Source organism: Desmodus rotundus, chromosome 5 (assembly GCF_022682495.2).
Source record: "Desmodus rotundus isolate HL8 chromosome 5, HLdesRot8A.1, whole genome shotgun sequence".
Taxonomy (NCBI): domain Eukaryota; kingdom Metazoa; phylum Chordata; class Mammalia; order Chiroptera; family Phyllostomidae; genus Desmodus; species Desmodus rotundus.
The window spans coordinates 71,735,128-71,754,010 of record NC_071391.1 but is presented as its reverse complement, the minus strand read 5'-3'; the positions used below and the strand labels follow the sequence as shown (position 1 = coordinate 71,754,010).

The 18,883-nt window shown below is 47.4% G+C and overlaps 1 protein-coding gene across 1 annotated transcript in view; it reads left to right on the top strand.

Moving 5' to 3' along the window:
• PANX1 (pannexin 1) overlaps positions 1–18,883 on the top strand; it is a 42,225-nt gene continuing 23,342 nt past the window's right edge. Inside the window, exons 1-2 of the mRNA XM_024574638.3 lie at positions 1–594; positions 18,006–18,145. Of these exons, the coding sequence (XP_024430406.1) occupies positions 414–594; positions 18,006–18,145 (321 nt within the window). The 5' untranslated portion in view covers positions 1–413. The remainder of the gene's footprint in view (positions 595–18,005; positions 18,146–18,883) is intronic.

Sequence of the window (18,883 nt, the reverse complement as noted above, 5' to 3'; positions counted from 1 at the left end):
GAGCGGGCTGGAGGCGCGAGTTGGCCTCGAGGAAACTTCGGCACGGAGCGAAGGGGCCAGGCGAAAGGGAAGCACGTAGTTCCCTGGTTGATTTTCTCGCCTCCCTTGTACGCGAAACCCGGGTGGCGCGCACGTAGTGGGCACCTGCGCAGGCGGAGGGCGGGGGAGCGCGCGGGCTCCGGAGCCCCGCAGAGGCAGCGGCGGCGAGGCGGAGTCGCTGGCAGCCGGGTGCACCGAGACACAAAGGCTGGCGAGGTGCGTGCAGCTGAGGAGCACGCAAAGGGAAAGCGAAAGCCCCGCGCCCGGCCTGTGACGGGGTGAAGGCGCCGCGCAGCCCTCCCTCCCAACACCGGCAGTTTCCGGGCCTGTCTGTCCTCTGGGGGTTGACAGGCCGAGCTCGGTGCGCAGCAGCCATGGCCATCGCCCACCTGGCCACCGAGTACGTGTTCTCGGACTTCTTACTGAAGGAGCCCACGGAGCCCAAGTTCAAGGGGCTGCGGCTGGAGCTGGCCGTGGACAAGATGGTCACGTACATCGCCGTAGGAATGCCCTTGCTGCTCATCTCGCTGGCCTACGCGCAGGAAATCTCGATCGGTAAGGCCAGGGGCGGGAGGGGCGTGGCGGGCCGGAGAGGGTAAGCGACCGGTGCTTAGTCGGCATCCTGGGCGGTGCCGGGGTCTCTGGAGAAGTGATTGTACCCTGCGGCCCTGGCAGTGCTCATTGCTGAGATGGGCGTGAACGTTGGGAAGAAAGGTAGCCCCAGTTTTACTACGTCCACGTGCTTCATTTGTATTCCTGTGGACTCTGCTCGCATCCCTACTCCTCAGTTCTGTTTCCTGCGTCCCATTGGTCTCGACTGTGGCTTAGTGTGGCTTAGATCCCGACTGTTCCACACTTATGACCCGCCACCAGCTTTGCCCAGAACAACTGTCTGCGTTCTCTCCTCCACACATTTGTGTCATGACCTAAAATTTTGTACCAGAGAAGTTCTGAGTGGCTAAAACGTTGGATATGGAGACAGGTGCTCCATGAAATGTAGGTATGTTTTCCCTTTGTTATCTCATTTTAATTGATATTAACTGAAACTTTAGCACTGCAGGATTCTGAATGATAGGAAATAGCTGTAGTTGGCGGGTAACAGAGAGATATCAACATCCTCCACCTGCACATACTTACTGTGAATGCGAAACGAATGAGTCCCCTTCATGTAAACTCTCACCTGATCAAAGCAGTTCTGTAAGATTCGAAAGTCTGGTGGTTTGGGCAGCATCACGTGGCTGAAAAGTGTATAGTGGTACTCCTCAGCTCTTCTGACTTTCAGCACAGGGGAGAGTGTTTATGAGTCAGCAGGAAGACAGTGTATGACAGACAGCTAGAGACAGTTCTGCTTGGGGGGGAGGAGAGAGAGGCAGAGCTGGTGGAGCTGAACCTCTGATAGGTCGGGCTGGCCCTGAGCCTTGGAGTGTGGGTGGGATTTAGGATCAGCAGATGTGAGACCTTTGCCAAGATTTGGAGATGGCAGAAAATGTTCCATGTTCCTGGAAGGGGAGACACAGTGATGTTCTAGCTAAGGCAGGAGGGATTAGTCAGTGTTCCTGAGATAGGAGAGTGAATGTGGGCCTGGGTCACTTAGAACAGAGGAGTACAGACTTGGTGGTTTAAAAGTACGAAATTCTCATTTGAGCAAAGAATGAACTGGTTGAAAACAGCACTTAATAAATAATAGTCTGATGGTGGCGCGTAGGGTCTGTGAAGGAGGGGAGAGTGGAGTTAAGGAGGCTGGATGCTGTACAATGGGGCATCAGTTGAGGTCTTGTGCATCTCTGGGGGCCAATAGTGGAGGGAAAGGATGGGAAAGGGTGATTTCTGAGAGACTGAGGAGTAACAAGCAGCACTTGGGTACTCATTTTGAATAGGCCACGAAGGGCAGAGACTGGTCAGAGTTCTGGAACGGCTGCAGGCCTGGGTGAGAGGAGAACGGTGTTGTTATTGACAGAAATAGTAAATTGAGAGAAGAGTTGGTTAGGGAAGGGTTACGATGAGTTTGATTTTATGATCTCTGGCACTAAGTTGTTCAACTTCTCAGGAAGTTGCCATCATTGGGGAAAAATAAGTGTTCAGTTTGCCTTATCTGTGGGTAGGCATGGCCCTGGGGTTTCCTTCCAGCCTTCCAGATGGGCAGGTGTTGAGGCTTCCAGTAGAAAGGAAAACCACCGAGTAACATGGGTCCTGGAGATAGTCTCTCCCTTCAGGAACTGTTTCTTGAGTATACCAGCTGTGGGCTGGACCCAGTGCTGGGCACCGAGGACCCAGGCGTAAATGAGGCGTGTCCTTGGCACAGAGGAGCAACAGTCCAGGGCACTTGATGCTACGAGCGAGGAGTTGGTTACCATCCATGGTCAAACTTCAGCTTGGCCACGTGTTAGAGGGACACCTGAAGTACCTGCACCAGTAATGCTCTGCACACATCCAAACTGATGGGGCCTGAGAGGCATTTAGTTGGCATTGGGAATGGGTTTGTGCAGCAAAGGCATGGCCTCCTGCTGTGTGCATAGCAATGCTGGGTATCGAGGGAGACAGGAAAGGAGTGTGAGGCACAGTCCTGTCCCCGCCCTGCGGGAATTTACCACCCACCTGGGCGCTAGAACAGACATGCTGACAGGCAGCCTCGTTTAGTTGTGTGTGATTAGGTAACAAGATAGTGTAGAGCTCTGAACACCAAGCGGATGAAGGTTGGCCAGGACTTGGCTGAAGAGCTGTTGAGCTGTCGAGCAGATCCCCGTGTTTTCTCAAAAGCTTCAGGACCTCCAAGAGGAAGACAGGCTTGTGGGGTGAAGCCGTCAGGACCAGGGAAGACCTATCAGGTTGAGGACACATTACATAAAGCCAGAAGAAAGGCTCTGGAGAGGAGAAGCGAGGTATGTAAGTTACTGCCTGGAATCAGTACAGTGGGGTCGAGTCATGCAACATTGTGTTTTGTGCAAATTCAGCTTTTGTACAAAAACAAAGCAATGAAGGAGAACAACAACAAGAGAGAGGAGTAATTCAAATGGAGCAGGCACTTTTGCCCACCCGCTTGGTGAATGAGCCCCAGCCCCAGGAGCATGAAAGAGGCCTGCAGACTTTCGGCATGGCCCATCCCCCCTCTCATGACAAGTGTTCCCTGCCTCTCTGGTGCCAGGGATAGTCTTTCATTGTCGTACTTTGCACATTGTGTTATAAGCTGTTCCTGTGGCTGCCCCACCTGCAAGATACTTCATGTATCTTCTATTGGCCCCTAGAAGCTGGCCAATGCAGGGAGGGGGCTGTTGAAGGTTAGAAACAATGTCCTCATTTGACGAAACAATCTGCGTATCATATTAAAGGCTTCTCCTCAGTCTCTGGCCCATTTTCTCACTAGTTCAACACACTGGGTTCCTTTCTGAAACCAGGGACAACCCGCCCCGGCATGGAGACCCATGGGCAGAGCTAGGCTGTGCTGGGTGCAAGCTGCCAGTGGAGTCCACTCCCCAGAGATTCCGCCCCGTGCCTCCCTCAGCAGCTCACACAGGCCCAGTGTGGAAACTGCAGGGAGACCGTTCTCTGCCCCAGGAAAGCCCTCATTTCTAATACAACTGTCCCCAGATGCCTCTAGAGGTGCAGCACATTTCACCCTGGGAGGGAGGGAGACATTTAGGAAATAGCTGGGTGACATCTCTCTGGAGAATAAAAGCATAATTGGACTACGTGACCTTCCAGCTCTGAAATTGTAGCAGAATTTACCTAAACTACTGAAGAAACATACTCCTTAGGTGTGCGCTACCTTTCAGTAGACCAGACTTTGAATGGAATTCATGTGCTTGGGGACTTTTGACAAGGTTCGTAGTACACTAGGCTGAGGGCTGTGCAGGGCCTGTTCGGGGCTGCTTTGGTTCTCTGGGGCCCTAACCTGGTGGGTTAGGAGACCCTAGGAAAGGAGACCCCCTCTCTCCTACCAGGGTGCTCCTTGCCCTGAGCTTGGCCGGCTGGACCAGATGAGCAGTGGAGGCAGCCAGTACACCCCTGGGAAAGGGAGTCTGGTCTCCAGGGAGCTTTCTCGTCCTGCCGCCCTCCCAGCCACAGTTCTGGACAGAGGGATCCGGTCCCTTTGGGTTAGCTGTGCTCTGCTGCCATCGTTACAGGCAGGCACTGGGCCAGCCCCAGAGAGCCGAAGGACAGAAGCAGCTGCTTCTGATACTATTTGCTTGCAGTGGCCCTGTGTTTTTATGTGTGAGTCAGCAGCTAAGAGGCTTAAGTCATCTGCTCTGTCCTGGCTGAATTTAGGCACATCTTTGGGAATAGGTTTAGGCTGCTTTTCAGCATGTACAAGATGGCAAAGCTGGCTGATTCTTTTTAGGGTATTTATAAGATGGGCTAATGTTTAGGGTCTCAGGGGATAGACCCTGTCACAGCACATCTTCAATTCCTACTGAAAACCAAAGAGCCCGGAGAGCCCCTGGCCCCTTCCAGAAGGACGCCTGGTGTCCAGAGAGGCCGCCGCTGTGCGTGTGGTTTTCTTTGTTGATGTTTTTGTTGTGTCTTTATTGCACAAATGGTACCTAAATACATTGTACTAAATATATTCTCATGCTAAAGGAGTCATAAACCTCCTTCATCGTGTGCTGGAGGTGACCCATGTGGACACACTTTGTACAGCCTTAGAGTTCCCTTTGCTGCATTAATCTAACATGTGTACACATGTTTTAAAACAAACTGAGTCATTCCACAGTGGTTTGCTTTTTCTCACATAATATGTTTGGGACAGCATTCTGTGTCAACACATGTGTCACCTCCCTATTTTTTTAGTCCTCATTCGAGGACATACTTATTGATTTGAGGGAGAGAGGGAGGGAGAGGGAGGGAAGGAGAGAGAGAGAGAGAGAGAGAGAGAGAGAGAAACATCCGTGTGAGAGAAAAACATCGATAGGTTGTCTCCCCTGTGTGCCCCACCTGGGGATTGAATCCACAGCCTTCTGGTGTACGGGACGATGCTCCAACCAACTGTGCCACACGGCCAGGTCACCTCACTACGTTTTCATGGGCAGGCAGCATATTCCATAACCTAGTATATTCTTATCATAACTCATCTAAGCACTCCCCTAGTGATGTACATTTAGGTTCTTTCAAAATTTCTACTATTTCACATAAAGCTTGTGTGTGCATAAATCTTTGTCAATGTTCCCTCCTTCCAACGTTGAAAGGAAGAGAGAGGAGAGCAGTGTTATTTCCCAGAAGGATGAAATCATCTTCCAAGATAGTTTGCATTCCTGAGGTCTTATTTCAAGTAAGCAGGAAAAAAATGCCGCCTTGTATACACTCCACCTCTAACTCCTTCTAACTGTGACTCTATCAGAAGATTGGAGGAGGCATTTTGATGTGCTCCCCCCTTTCAGGGGTAAAATTGCAACATTCAGGGGACTTCCTGATGTGTCCTTGGAGCACACTGTAACTTTCCTTCCTGACACTGCAAGTAGCAGCTAGGTAATTATTGGTATTATTTGTTGAATACTGTCTGTCCACCAAACTGGACTTTCACTGGGGACAGGGACCCTCTGTCCTCTGTGGGGATGACTGCTCTGTGCAATAGTTCCAGCAGAAAACTTGGCGGATAGGACACATTCGGTAGGGGTGCAAACGGAAAGAATCACCAGGGGTGTCAGTAGGATGTCCAAGGGTTATTATATTATCTGTAAGATGTGATTCAGTAATTCAGATGTGATTCAGTAACATTCAGTAATGATGAGATCAATTTTTAAAATACACCAGAACTTACCCAAGTAGCGTTTGTTCTGCTTCTGTGCATACCGTTCCCTGATTTCAAAAGACCCAATGAATTACAAGACCCACGTTTAGTTACTTACTACTCCCTTTTTTGTCACCCCACTGCACCACCTCAAGCACAAAGGAAGAAAAGAAAATGAGGCTGTGGGAAATAATCCATTATTTAGAAGTAGATGAATCCCCATCCCCAGCAAAAAGCGAACAGACTTGTATGTCTCAGAACCTCTGCAGGAGCTAGGTTTGGATTTGTGACTTCGTTTTTAAAAAACCACGCACACCCCACTTCCTCTGCAGATTGCATCCTTGGATTGCTTTCTTCTCAACCCCCTAACCAGGGCCATGAGAGTTCAGACAGAGTGGAGAAGGGGAGACAGTTTGGGAGCACCAGGCCCTGGTGGATTGAGGCAGGCACAGCTGTGTGCCATGGGGTTCCTGAGGGCAGCAAAGAGGACTTGCCAGATACTTTATTCGCCAGGTGTCTGCATGGCTGTGTCTTTGTGGTAAAGTTCAGACAGTAAGAAGAAATGAGAGCCCTGCCTTTTTTTTTTTTTTGACACACCCCAACCTTGGTCTCTTCCCCAGAGGTAACTACTGTTACTGTTTTTGTCTTTTTCCTTTTACGTCCATTGCTTAATGTTTCTAATGAAAAAAGAATGATTTTATTAGCATTTTACCATTATTAAATTTTTAACAGTATTATGCTGTGTATTAAAAATGTGCAATTTGACCTGTAATATGTCCTGGAGATATTTTCATGTCTGTGTGTATAAATCTGCCTCATTTTGCTTAGATGTGGCATAATTTTTCATAGTATGACTATGGAAAATTTAACCATTCTATTAAGGGACATGTAGGTTCATTCCACATTTTCTTTGTACAAACAGTGGTTCAGTAAACATCCTCGGACGTGCCTCATTGAAAATGTGTATCAGACTTTTGGGTCACTTTACCCTCTTACATTTTATTAAGGATTCCAAAGAGCCTTTGTTTGTGGGCTATATCTGTGGGGAACCCTTCCAAGCGTGGGAAATGTGGCTCAGCCCCCACTCGGAAAAGCCAGTGGGGAGTGAGGTTGGCGGGCAGGACCCACGTCCATGGATAGGTTCTCCAGTGGGAAATCAGGCCTGCATTGTACCTAGGCTGCTATGAGACTTGCTCTTGCTAAAACCCCCTCATCCTGAGGCAAGCAAATGTTTAGAGTATCTTTATCTTCCTAAAATCTGGGCTAGACCCTCCAGGTATGGAACCTAGCTGTTTGGACCACTTCTCTCTTTACATTGCAAATATCCTCCTTTGATGTATTCAGCAACACCCTCTCCTGTGTCTGCAAAGATAACCACCCAAAACAAACCTTTGCATAGTGAAAGAGGACCTTCTTTGATGTAAGGGGCCTAGAAAAACAATAAAAACCTGTCAAGGCAAGGGTCAGTGAGCTCCTCCCTTGAGGGAGTGGCTGAGGTGCTCAGAAGCACTCTCCTCTTGAGGGAGTGGCCGCGCAGTCCCTTTTCCCCCACAGGACCTCTGTAGTCCGTGTGTATGTGTATGGGAATACTGAAACCTCAACAGCAGATCTTGCGGGCCAAGATCTGCGTCAATATCTATAGGTATTTATCATATCAGAAATTAAGACAGAAAAATACTTATTTTTTGTAAATTTTAAATAAGCCCCATTACGTGTTAACATACATATTTTTCTGGAAAAAAAATAACTTCAAAAATAAGGCTTAGTAGGAAGAGTGGCATTGTTTTCCAATTTTACAAATCTCCTTAATGTCTAGTTTAATAGAAGACCCCTGCATTCTCCTACTTGCTTCTCATTCATTATGTGGCGATAACCCGCGTCAATAGCCTCTGGAAATGCTACCGTATACTCTAATGAGAGAATGAGAACGAGAAGGCAAGTAACAACCTCGTATCATTGTGAAAGCATGTTTAAGGTCTTGAACCTCCTGAAAGAGTCACCGGTTCCAGACCACACTTGGAGAACCATGGCTCTGGGGTCAGCCCTGAGGGTGGAGTTTACAGGTAGAGGGTCAAAGGTGAGCACACTTCGGATTTAAGGGGCTTCTCAGCCCTCCAGACTGCCAGTTCGCACTGCTTTCCGATTTGCCATTCTTACGATGGAAATGGCATCTCGCTGTTGCACTTTGTAGTTCCCTTTTGCACTGGGACTTCACATGACATAACTCTGGGCTCTGGCTGGAACACTGGCCGCGTTCCGGGGACTGCCCTCTCTCTCCAGGCTACTCGTCGGGCCTTTGGCCTGGGGTGTTTGATCTTAGAGAGAGATCAGGCCTTAGCTGGTTATCGCTGGCTTATGAAATCTACCCCTCTCCAAATACATCTTAACTATCGGTCTTTTTTTTTTCAAACTAAAGTTTAAAAAATGTTGTTTCACTCTGAGCCCTCTGTTTTCTGTTTAAATTTGCTCAACTAACAAAACTAGCAATTTTCATTTATTTAATGTTAACATCTGCTTCACATTTCACGACCGAATGCAAGGGTTCTCAGAGTTTACAAAAAGCACAGTTGCTCCCGTGTGGAGAGGTTACTTTTCAGAGAGAGGGAAGTTCTTACCCCTGCTTGCTGAGTTTCACCTCTCCTCTCTGACAGCACTAGGTTTTCTTTTGCAAAACAGGTCATGATAAATGTGATAATACCTGGGAAATGCGATAACACCTGCTAAATGTGATAATGCATGGGAAAAGACCTAACACATGGCTTGTCGTCAGTACGTGTTGGTTAACTCTGAAACTAGTGTGCATTGGGCTTCTGCGATCTGAAGGTACTTTGCAACACTGTGAGCAGCCAGCAAAGCTGCGACAGAGGCCTCAGGCTTCTCCTCAGTTCTCACTCACATTCAGGAGCCATTCCGTTGGGCACAGGGAAGCTCAGCCAGGCTGAGTCTGGGTGATGGTAACTGACTTGTCTCCCTTCCTCTGTCCAGTGTCCCTTAGAGGGAGGAGCATCCAGGGGTTGATGGTTTTGACATTCTTCTTCTTAAGGCTTCATTCCTTTTAAGTCTCTACAAATACTCTAAGCCTTTATTTATGAGTATGTTTCCTTTCTTGCGCACATTGAAGTGAATACCAGAAAAATGGTGTACTTTTAAGAATTGTAGGAACACTGTAATGACAGTTATTAACAGTGTGGAGCAGCTGTGTGGAGCATGTGTGACCAGAGGCATCTCACCTTAGAATCAGTTTCACCCCTAGTAACACGAGGACATTGGCCTATAATAGTTATTAGATGCATCCCGGTGCCCTGCTGGTTCGGAGGGTATGGTTCACGCCCCGCCTTACAGCAATCACGCTTGTACGTATGGTGCTATGGTGTGCACTAGGTGCACCCTATTGCTATGGTGTGCACTAGGCCCTGGGGGGATGTGGCCTATGGCAGTGAAGGAGACAGACATGGTCCTGGGAGCTTGCAACCTGGCGGGGGAGATGGCTTCCCACAATTCCAGAGTTCTGGCTGCGGTAAGTACTTTGGAACAAGCACCATTGCAGGGAGGCTTGCCCAGTTGGGGATGGCTTTCTGGAGAAGCAGCACTTGGGCCAAGTTACCCATCAGCACCTGTGAAGCCTCGGCCATGGTTTTCCGGAGAAACAAAAAAAGGATCAGTGTTTCTGGGACCTGTTGAGCAGCGGGGAGAGTAAGTGGTCTGAAGAGATTAGAGAGATGGGCAGGGGTTTGATCACGGTGGGCCCTGTGGGATTTGGATTCCACAATTTATCCAGAGCAGTCAGAGGGCTTTTAGCTGTAAGTGACATAATCAGATATGCATTTTTACCTGACCCCGATTCTTTGTGAGAACGGAGTAGAAATGTGGAGAGACTAGGCAGGGGCTACTGCAGTTAATTTCAGGCTTACTATGCGCACGTCAAGGACAGGACTGCCGAATGTGTCTTGGACTCCACCATGGTACTTTGTATGGGACAAGTGTTTGATAAAAGTTTATCAGGAGCTGTTGCTGGAAGCTTCGTGGGAACACCTAGTGCCTCCCATTCGTCCCAGGATGCTAGGGCTGATTTGAGAAGGACCTGAGCTGGTCCCATCAGCGGCTGTACTCTGGGGCTTCATGGTCACCTTCGAAGCTTGGCCTGGCACAAGGTATGGTGAGGAAGTAGGCCGTGCCTGGCGGGCATGAGCCAGGACCAGTGTGGAAGCCTGGTCCTGGGTGGGCCTAGCAGTTGGTCCTCCTCACCTGGCAGAGCAGGAAGTGCTGTCTGTTGAGGGTCTATGAAAAGCCACAGTTCTGGGGGCCCTGACCCTGGCCCTGGAGGTGAACACCCAGTTAGCCAGAGAGGTGGGTGTCCTGAGGGAAACGTTGCCTCTTGCCTCTGCACTTAGGCAGTTGTCCCTAACGCCCTCCTTCCCCTGCTATCCTTAGGACCAATGTTAACAGCTACTGTGTGTATGTGTGTGTGTATTATTAATACTTTACTTTTTAAGAGCAGTTTTAGGTTCACAGCAAAACTGAGGGGAAGGTACTTCGATTTACCTCATCCTCCCTGGCCCCACCCACGCGTAGCCTTTTCTGCGATCAGCATTCCCCGCCAGAGTCTCACAGTCTGTGGGTTTGGACAAATGCATGATATGTATCTGTCATTATGGTCTCATACAGAGTATTTTCACTGCCCTGAAAACCCTCTGTGCTCTGCCTGTTCAACACCCACCCTGGAGAGGGTGCCCGCTCTGTGAGAGCCATGGCCAGCCCCATCCCCAGTTCCTGAACCACTGCAGTCTCAGTGGGTCATCAGAACCAGGCATGCAAGGGTTACAGACTTGAGGACGTTAAAACACAGCTGCCCCCCCGCCCCAGGGTCTCCTTGCCATTATCATAGAGTCCAGCCTGGACTTCCCAGCCTATCGTCCCAGGATTATTTCAAGGAAGGTAAAAACGCAGTGGAAACACACAAAAAGATTTGTGCAGTGTGTGAAGAAGGTGCTGTGACTGATCGTGTCAGAAGTGGTTTGAGAAGTTTCGGCTTGGAGATTTCTCGCTGGACGATGCTCCATAGTCGGGTAGACCAGTTGAAGTTGATAGCAGTCAAATCGAGACATTAATAGAGAACAATCAATGTTAACCATGTGGGAGATAGCCGACATACTCAAAATATCCAAGTCAATACAGTTATTAGTGAAAATGAAGAATGTCTTTTATTTTATGGAAAAAACTAAATGGACTTTTGGCCAGCCCAATATTACATATACATCTGTATAGAGAGAGGACGTGTGGTAGAATGTTGATAGTGAATCTCAGTTACAGAGTGTATGGGATTTCATTGAAGTAGTCTTTTTTAATAATAATGTATTTTATGCAGGTTTAAAATTTTTATTTATTTTTTCTTCCAGTTTTACTGAGAAATAATTGACATATAACGTTGTATAAGTTTCAGGTATTACAACATGATGATTTGACATATGTACGCATTATGAAGTGATCACCACAGTAACTCTAGTTAACACACATCACCTCACATAGTCATAATTTTTGTCTATGTGATGAGAACTTTTAAGATCTACTCTCTTAACCTCTTTCAAATACACGGTGCAGTGTTGTCAACGCATAGTCACCGTGCTGTATATTACATCCCCGTGACACTTTTTGGAACTGGAAGTTTGTCACTTTGACCGCCTTCCCTCATTTCCCCCGCCCTCCACCTCCCACCTCTGGCAACCACCCATCTGCTCTGTCTCTGAGTTCCGTTTTATTCATGTAAGTGAGATCATACAGACTTGTTTTTCTCTCTCTGCCTTACTTCACTTACCATAAGGCCCTCGTGGTGCATCCATGTTGACACAAATGGCAGGATTTCCTCCTTTTTATGGCTGAATATCACTGTAATATTCTTGTAACATTTTTATGGGTCTGGAAAAAATTCAAAATAACATGTCTAAAAAAGAGATGAGGTATCTACAGCAAAATGTCAATATTACTTTAAACTCCTAGGTGTCTGTTATGTCTTTTTCTATAATTTTCTGTATGTTTGAGTTAATCTCAGAGAACAAATTTTTTAATAAAATAATATTTAGATACATCAAGTAATTTTTTTTTGCATGTTTACTAGAACATTGAGGTTTTGTATACCTTTCTTCCCCTGGTGCTCAGGTTATGAAAATTTTCTTCACTGGACAACTGTTAGGTTTTACATTGGATTTATACAAGTTCTTCTTTTGTGTGGTGTAGACTTCTGGGTGTCTATGGGACTAGGTCCCCACCACAGGAGAGAAACCCCTCAAACTGCTGCTCAGTTCTCTAGTCTCTTCTTCTGCATAGAGTCTGGCTTCATGTTTCCTTGGAGCTGTCGTCTCAGTCCAGCTTCCTTTTCTCTCGCTCCTCTTGCACATAGCAGGCTATATAATATTGTATTGTTTAGGCCATCATTCTTGATTGAATTAAAGGAGACCTTGTAGGTTCCATCTGAGGCTCGCCAGCTTGGTTTGTGTTCCCTGTGGCCGTGTGGTCCAGTGGTCACACATCCTGGACCATGTGGTCGGTAAGTATAGGCTTATATTCCCCCCCATTAGTGAGAGCAGTGTGCACTGAGGGGGCCTTTATCCAATGAGTTAGACCCAGAAGGGGAAACATTAATTTTGAAATGCCGAGCAGTTGTGTGTTGCTCTGTACAGTGTGAGTGGATAGTGCAGTGTCTGGGTACTTCTTGGAACTTGTTTAAAAGTTTACATTCGATTATGTCCATCTTAGCAAAGGAGCCGATGTTAGCTCCTGTTGGGTTCTTTTTAAAAGCCAGGCTCAGCTGTGGACAAGAGACCTGGTGAATCAATTTGGTTTAAAGGAAAAGAAAACTATCATTTCAATTCAGTTTTGTTTTGTTTGGGCTACAGAGAGTACTTATATTTTTGTACTGGTTTAAAACTTGTGTGCCTTGGGCTCAGTTCTTGTAAAAACGAAGGCAGTAATGGACAGGTTGGGACTTCCAGAATGTATTTATTTCCTTGTGTTTGAAGCTAGAGAGAGGTTTGGGTGGAAGTCTGATGAAGAGGTGAAAGGGGAGGGATTTGGCTCCTTTTTAAAAAAATTTAAAGATCTAATTGGCTTTATTGAAAGATTCATGAATCGGGCAGCATCCCATCTAGTAAATAGAAAGGTATTCCTTGGCTCTTTTTAAGAAAGAGAAGTTATTCTGAGATTCCTAGAATTTTAATGTATTTTATGATAGTTGGGAGCTCTAAGTATTTGACAAGGTAGAATCCTTTGTGGCAGACCTTTTGGGTCATTTGGTTTAGTTATGTTCCGGTCAAAGTTACTTTAAACAGATTCAGACCTGTTTCACCCATGTGAGTGCTTGTTACTATTCTGTGTTTATTATCTAAGATCTGACCACTACCCATCTCTTTCTCTCTAGTCTATGCATTCATGGTCCTCTTTATATGATTGTGTTCATTGAACTTGAGGGTTTATAATAGTTTTCTGGTTTTTTGGCAATCTTAAGGCAGAACTTTCAAGTTCAGTGCTTTATATCAATAGGTCATAATATGATCTGTCTAGCTCCTGTGTATATGTATATATGTGTGAGTTGTGTGTACATGTATAATTTATATTAATTTGAATTTAAACTAAATTTTTGTTTTGCAAAATAAAAATAGTTTATAAACTTTTAAAATGCTATGTAGATGGTAATGATTATAATTGATATAATCATTATTATACTCTATGGTAATGATTATAATTGATATAATCATTATTTTACTCTATTTTCACTTTGTACCTCAGAACAGCAACCCCAGGATTTACTGTTCCGCTTGAAGAAACTCTACTGTCTCCTTCTTTCCCATCCCACCATCCATGACCCAACCTTCGTCAATAACCTGTGCTTTATGCCTCTTCTTTCTTGCTCTTGGAAGATGAAGATGAAGACCCAGTTGATATACCAGCTCTACAACCTCCTACCTACATGATCTCATCTTAAAAATTAGGGCCAAAGTCCCCAGCAAGGGCTCGTTCCCTGTGCTTGCCTTCTACAAGCTCTCCAGTGTGTTGTTCAGCTTTGAATCTGTTCCATTTAAAAGTTCTTCTAAAGTTCTCTCAGCCAGTTACCTAGATCTTTCTATTCCTGTTTTTAATCTTGTTAAACTTGTGGTTTGGATGAGTTTTCCTAACTCCTCAGGAGGCCTGATTCCTATGTCACCTCACAGTTACATCGAGCATTTAAATGCAGAAGCAAATGCAGGAGACGTTCCCACACAGCACCCTGGGAGAGAGGATGGATGTTTGTCAGAAGGCACAAGGTCTCACTCAGAAGTATATAATGCAGAAGAATGAAAAGAAAGCTTGTTAAAGGGAGAAGGACAATAGCAAACTAGGCCAAAGTCCCTGTCAGCGAGTTTGGACTGGGAACAGAGGGCCTGGCGCAAGCTGTGCTGGTGCCGTTGAGAAACCACTGGACAGGCTTGCCCTCCCTGGTCCTGTCCACCCCCAGGCCATGTTGTCCTTTGCTTCCCCGCCAGCGGCTTCTGCAGCAGCCACAGGTCTAAGCTGCTCCAAGGGCCCCCTGGGCTGCCACTCAGGGAGAAGGTGTGACCCCCACCCTGGGCCAGAAAAGGGGGACAGGGAGGATGTCTGTGGTTAGGTTACTTACTAGCGTTGATGTAGCTGTTTCCACAGTGCCCATGAACACAGGTTTCCTCCTTGTGGTCTTTCATCATATCTGGCCAGACACACACAAATATAAAGCCCACAGCTCCCTCTGCTCTCTCAGCCAGTGAAAACAGTGTTCTCTGTTGTTCCCAGTATAAACCTGAAACTCGTTTCTTGACTTCTGTACCTCTGTGAGGGGCAGTGCCTATCTCACTAAACCTCCTTGCTAGAGATCAGAGTGCTCACTCAGCCAACACACAACAGAGTGGAGCAGGTAGAGCGTGGGACTCGGGCGTGGGACTCGGGCCTGAGGATCACTGCAGGTCAGGGGGCTGCTTTCCCAGCTACCAAACGGAACAGAGATTTCTTACAGGGATACTTGAACATTGACACAGTATGTTATGATAGTACTTTGAAATATTTTTAAAAAATTTTATTTATTTTTAGAGACAGGGTAAGGGAGGGAGAAAAGAGGGGGGAGAAACATCATTGGGAGAGATGTCAATTGGTTGCCTCTCGCAAGCCCCCCACTGGGGACCTGGCCCACAATCCACGCATGTGCCCTGACCAGGAATTAAACCTGCGAGCTTTTGGTTCTCAGACCAGCACTCGGTCTACTGAGCCACACCAGCCGGGGCAAGTACTTTGAAATATTTAAAGCACCAGACAGCTGTTATTTACTTGATACAGGTACTGTGTTAAGTTGAGAGAGAGAGACTGAGACTGACTGACTTTGTCTACCCTAACAGCCAAGAGTTGAGATATTAATAAAGGAGATAAGACATACCTGCATGTTTATACCGCATGGTTGAAGGTGCATCTGCATGTTTCTGATGGTTTTCAAGGGCTCTGGGAGCTCACTGGGGAAGGAGCTCCATGGAGAAGGTGGCCATCTGAGGTGGGCATAAAGGAGCCCTGACTTAACAAACAAGTATTGGAGAGAGGGCCCCTGGGCTGAAGGAACAGTGTGAGGAAAGGTACAGATTTAGGAATGAATCAGGCCTGTGGAAGCCACAGCAATAATTGGATTGAGTTGGAGCATTAGTTTGGATTTATATACTGTGCAATGGAGGACCCATGAAAAGTGTCGAGCCAAGGGAGTGTCAAGATCAGAGCTGAGCTTTAGGATGAATAATCTAAGGAAAAACTGGAAGCTTTCCTTATGGGAAAATTACTAGGAAAATACATAAAACACCTGCTCACCTTTTAATAATATTTTGAAGAGTGAGATAAAGGAGGTGAGCGTACTTTTGGAGATAGGTCGGGATGGTCCAGGACCCAAGCAGCCTAGCCCCATGGCAACAGCTGAGCATCCCAACATGGGTGCCTTTAAGTCATGCTGACCTGTCATGTCCTGGGTGAAGGTATAGGGCTGCAGCACCCAGCACATGCTGGTCCCCCTGCACCCTCTTGCTTTGCCCCTTCCTTTGCTCCTGTTCTTCACTCCCAATTTGGTTTCTGCCCCTGCCCGGCTCTTGACTTCCTTTGTTTCCCATTTTGGGCTTGGGAATACCCAATACCTGGGCTTTAATCTGTTTCCCCAGATTTGTCTTTGATCTTCCGTGAAAGCTCTGCCTATTCTGGTCACTTGGAGGAACAACTTGTTCAAACCACTCAACTCCGACTAATCCCTGGTTCCTGGGACCTCCTCCAGCCTGGCCTTGCTGGAGTGACTGGGCCAGTGGGGCGTGTTTTAAGAGAATGAGAGTTGGATACAGATTCAAATTCTGATGCTGCCATTTTTTAGGTTGAGTGAGGGATTACTGAACTTCTTTGAGTTTTGGGTTCTTCCAGGATAAAATGAAGATAACATGGAGCCCTTTATCTCTACCTGTCCATCTCTGCCTGTCTGTCTGTCTGTCTGTCTGTCTCTCTCTCTCTCTCTCTCCATACCCCTGCCCTCCCTCCCTTTCCCTGCTCTCCTTTTCTCAACTGGGTTGTGAGGTTGTAACAAGGTAAGAGAGTTGGAAGGGACCTTGAAATCCCTTACCTACCCCCCAACTCATATTTAAGCCATACTTAGCAGGCAAGAACTTAGCCTATTATAGGACACACTATGATGGCATGTGACTTTCCACAGTGATCTCCTCCCAGAGCTCTTCCTGAGAAGTCCTTTCTCAGTTGTCTGTGGACAATATAGGCACCCGATGAAGAAGACGGGGTGCTCAGGGCCTTGCCTGGGGTCCCCACCACTACCTTCTCCTGTCACAAGTATAAAGGCCACCCCCTCCCTCAGTGAAGGTGACCCTTTGAGACGTTTTATGTCCCAGGGACTAGGGAAATCCAGTTCAGGGTCTTTCTACCATCCCAGTTCCCTCTCTAGGAAGGGAAGAGAGAATGCTGGGCATGCCTGCAGTCTTTAAAGCTATAAAAGGATAAACTGTTAATAGTTACTTCATATAGAAGGATGCACTGCCTATTAAGCAACTACTGGGAACCAGGCACTGTACTAAGAGTGTAGACATTAATGTCATCACCCTTTTGGAGATTCCTGGCTTTGGAAGGGTAGGTGGCCTGAGCTCACCCAGCTATGAGTGGCAGTTAGGTTCCAATACAGCTAACATCGGAGCCCAAGCGTTGAGCACCCCTCACGCTGCACAGGATGTGGAAGAGAGGGTGCCTGCTCCTGGCCTCAGCAGCTGGTCCCTGTGCCTGCGACACGAACAGGCTCCTGTGCATGCTTGATGGGACAGGGAAGCAGGGCTGGGCTAGGGGCTGCCAGGAGAGGCTCAGTACCAGGTGCTCTGCCTGCTGTGAAGGAGGGGCACACAGCTGTGGCCCTGCACCCCAAGAGTCCCAGCCAGTTTCCCACATGGCCTGTGTGAGTCAGGGGTACATAGGCATTGAGGAGCACAAAGAGTCTTCCAGGTAATCGGTAATGGTAGTATTGGCAGGTTGATGTAGTCCCCGGTTTGCAGAGGAGAAAACAGTTCTGAGCTCCTGGAAGAGCTAGTTAATGGCAGAGCCTCCAGCAGGACCCAGCTCTCCTGATCCCCATCCAGCGCCCGTCTCCCTGTCTGGAGGTTTGCCGTCCCAAGCATCTGTCTTCCAAATGTAAACCGCTTGGGCTGCCACTTCAGCCTGTGCCTTTTTTGTTAGAGGAAATGGAAAACTGATTTGTCACCCAGCCAAGTATTACCAAGTTTCCATTAGCCTTCTCTTCTTCAGGCTACAAGTTCTTTGTTTCTTTGTTCTACAAGGCCCTTTTCTTCCCATGTAATTGTCTGCCCTGGCTCCTCTAATCTCCCTCCCTTTTCTCAGTCCTCATCTCAAAGGGAAGGAACTCTGTGCCGTGTTTCCTGTGTACATTTTGGCTCTGGTTCTTTTCCTGCTCACTTTTTCTTTTTATGGTGGTTTCACTTCTTTCAAGAGTTTTTCCCCAACCGAGCCCAATCTACCATCATGACCAGTGTTGGCCAAAAGACTCAAATACTCAGCTTTCCTTCAGACGTGGGTGTTTTGGTTCAGTGCCTCCCTGTGGTAGTGCTCCCAGGCTTAGCTAACACTTCAAAGCCTGAGGCAGCGAGGCCTCATAGTGGGGTGGGAAGGGTCCAGACACTGTGCTTTCATTCATGTGGAATGATCTGTTTTTATTTCTTAGGTACACAGATAAGCTGTTTCTCCCCAAGTTCTTTCTCCTGGCGTCAGGCTGCCTTTGTGGATTCTTACTGTTGGGCTGCTGTTCAGCAGAAGCCGTCCTTGCATGGTGATTCTGGGAACCTTCCACTGTGGCTACATAAGGTAACTGGGACATTTTCAGATTTCACCTGTTTATGTATAGATGTGGGACCTGAGGCCCAGAATAGCTGTGCCAGTCCACGCCACACAGACACATATTACCAACTAGGGCTGTAGCTCTAGCTGTACAACTGTAGCACTTTAAAATCTAAAGGAACCTCAGAGATACTTGTCCAGCACCTTCATTTAGCAGATGGGGAAACTCAGGTGCTTTTGGATTTTAACTCCACAATGGCAGGCACCTCATGTGTCCTAGTCACCTCTCTGTTCTTAATGCCCAGCAGAGCGTCTGGCCTGTAGTGGCACCTCAGTAGTTTTAATGCCTGAATGAGCGCTGTTAGATAGTGCAGGGCGAGGACCCAAACATAGCTTTGGCTGCTCCTTTTCCACCACACACATGGCCTCTTGGAAACAGTAAGGACCAACACAGAGTTCATTTGCTAGTAGCCAGTGCATTACTGAGGCATCACACTGGGCATCGAGAAGCCCAGTGGTAACTCCTTTGCTTTCAGATGGGTGCAGGTACCACAAGGAAGGGGAGAAACTGCCCAGGAGACAGCTGTGTCCCATAGAGAAGAGATACATACAGACCAGGAGTTCTGTGGTAGGGGATTTGGGGGGGGGGGGGCGGTACATAGAGGCTGGGCTATGTGGAACTGGGGCCAGAATTGGCAGGTTTGTGCAGGTCAATGTTCTGTGCACAGTGAAGAGGCTCCATTAGGTCTTCTCTGAGTTTGTGAG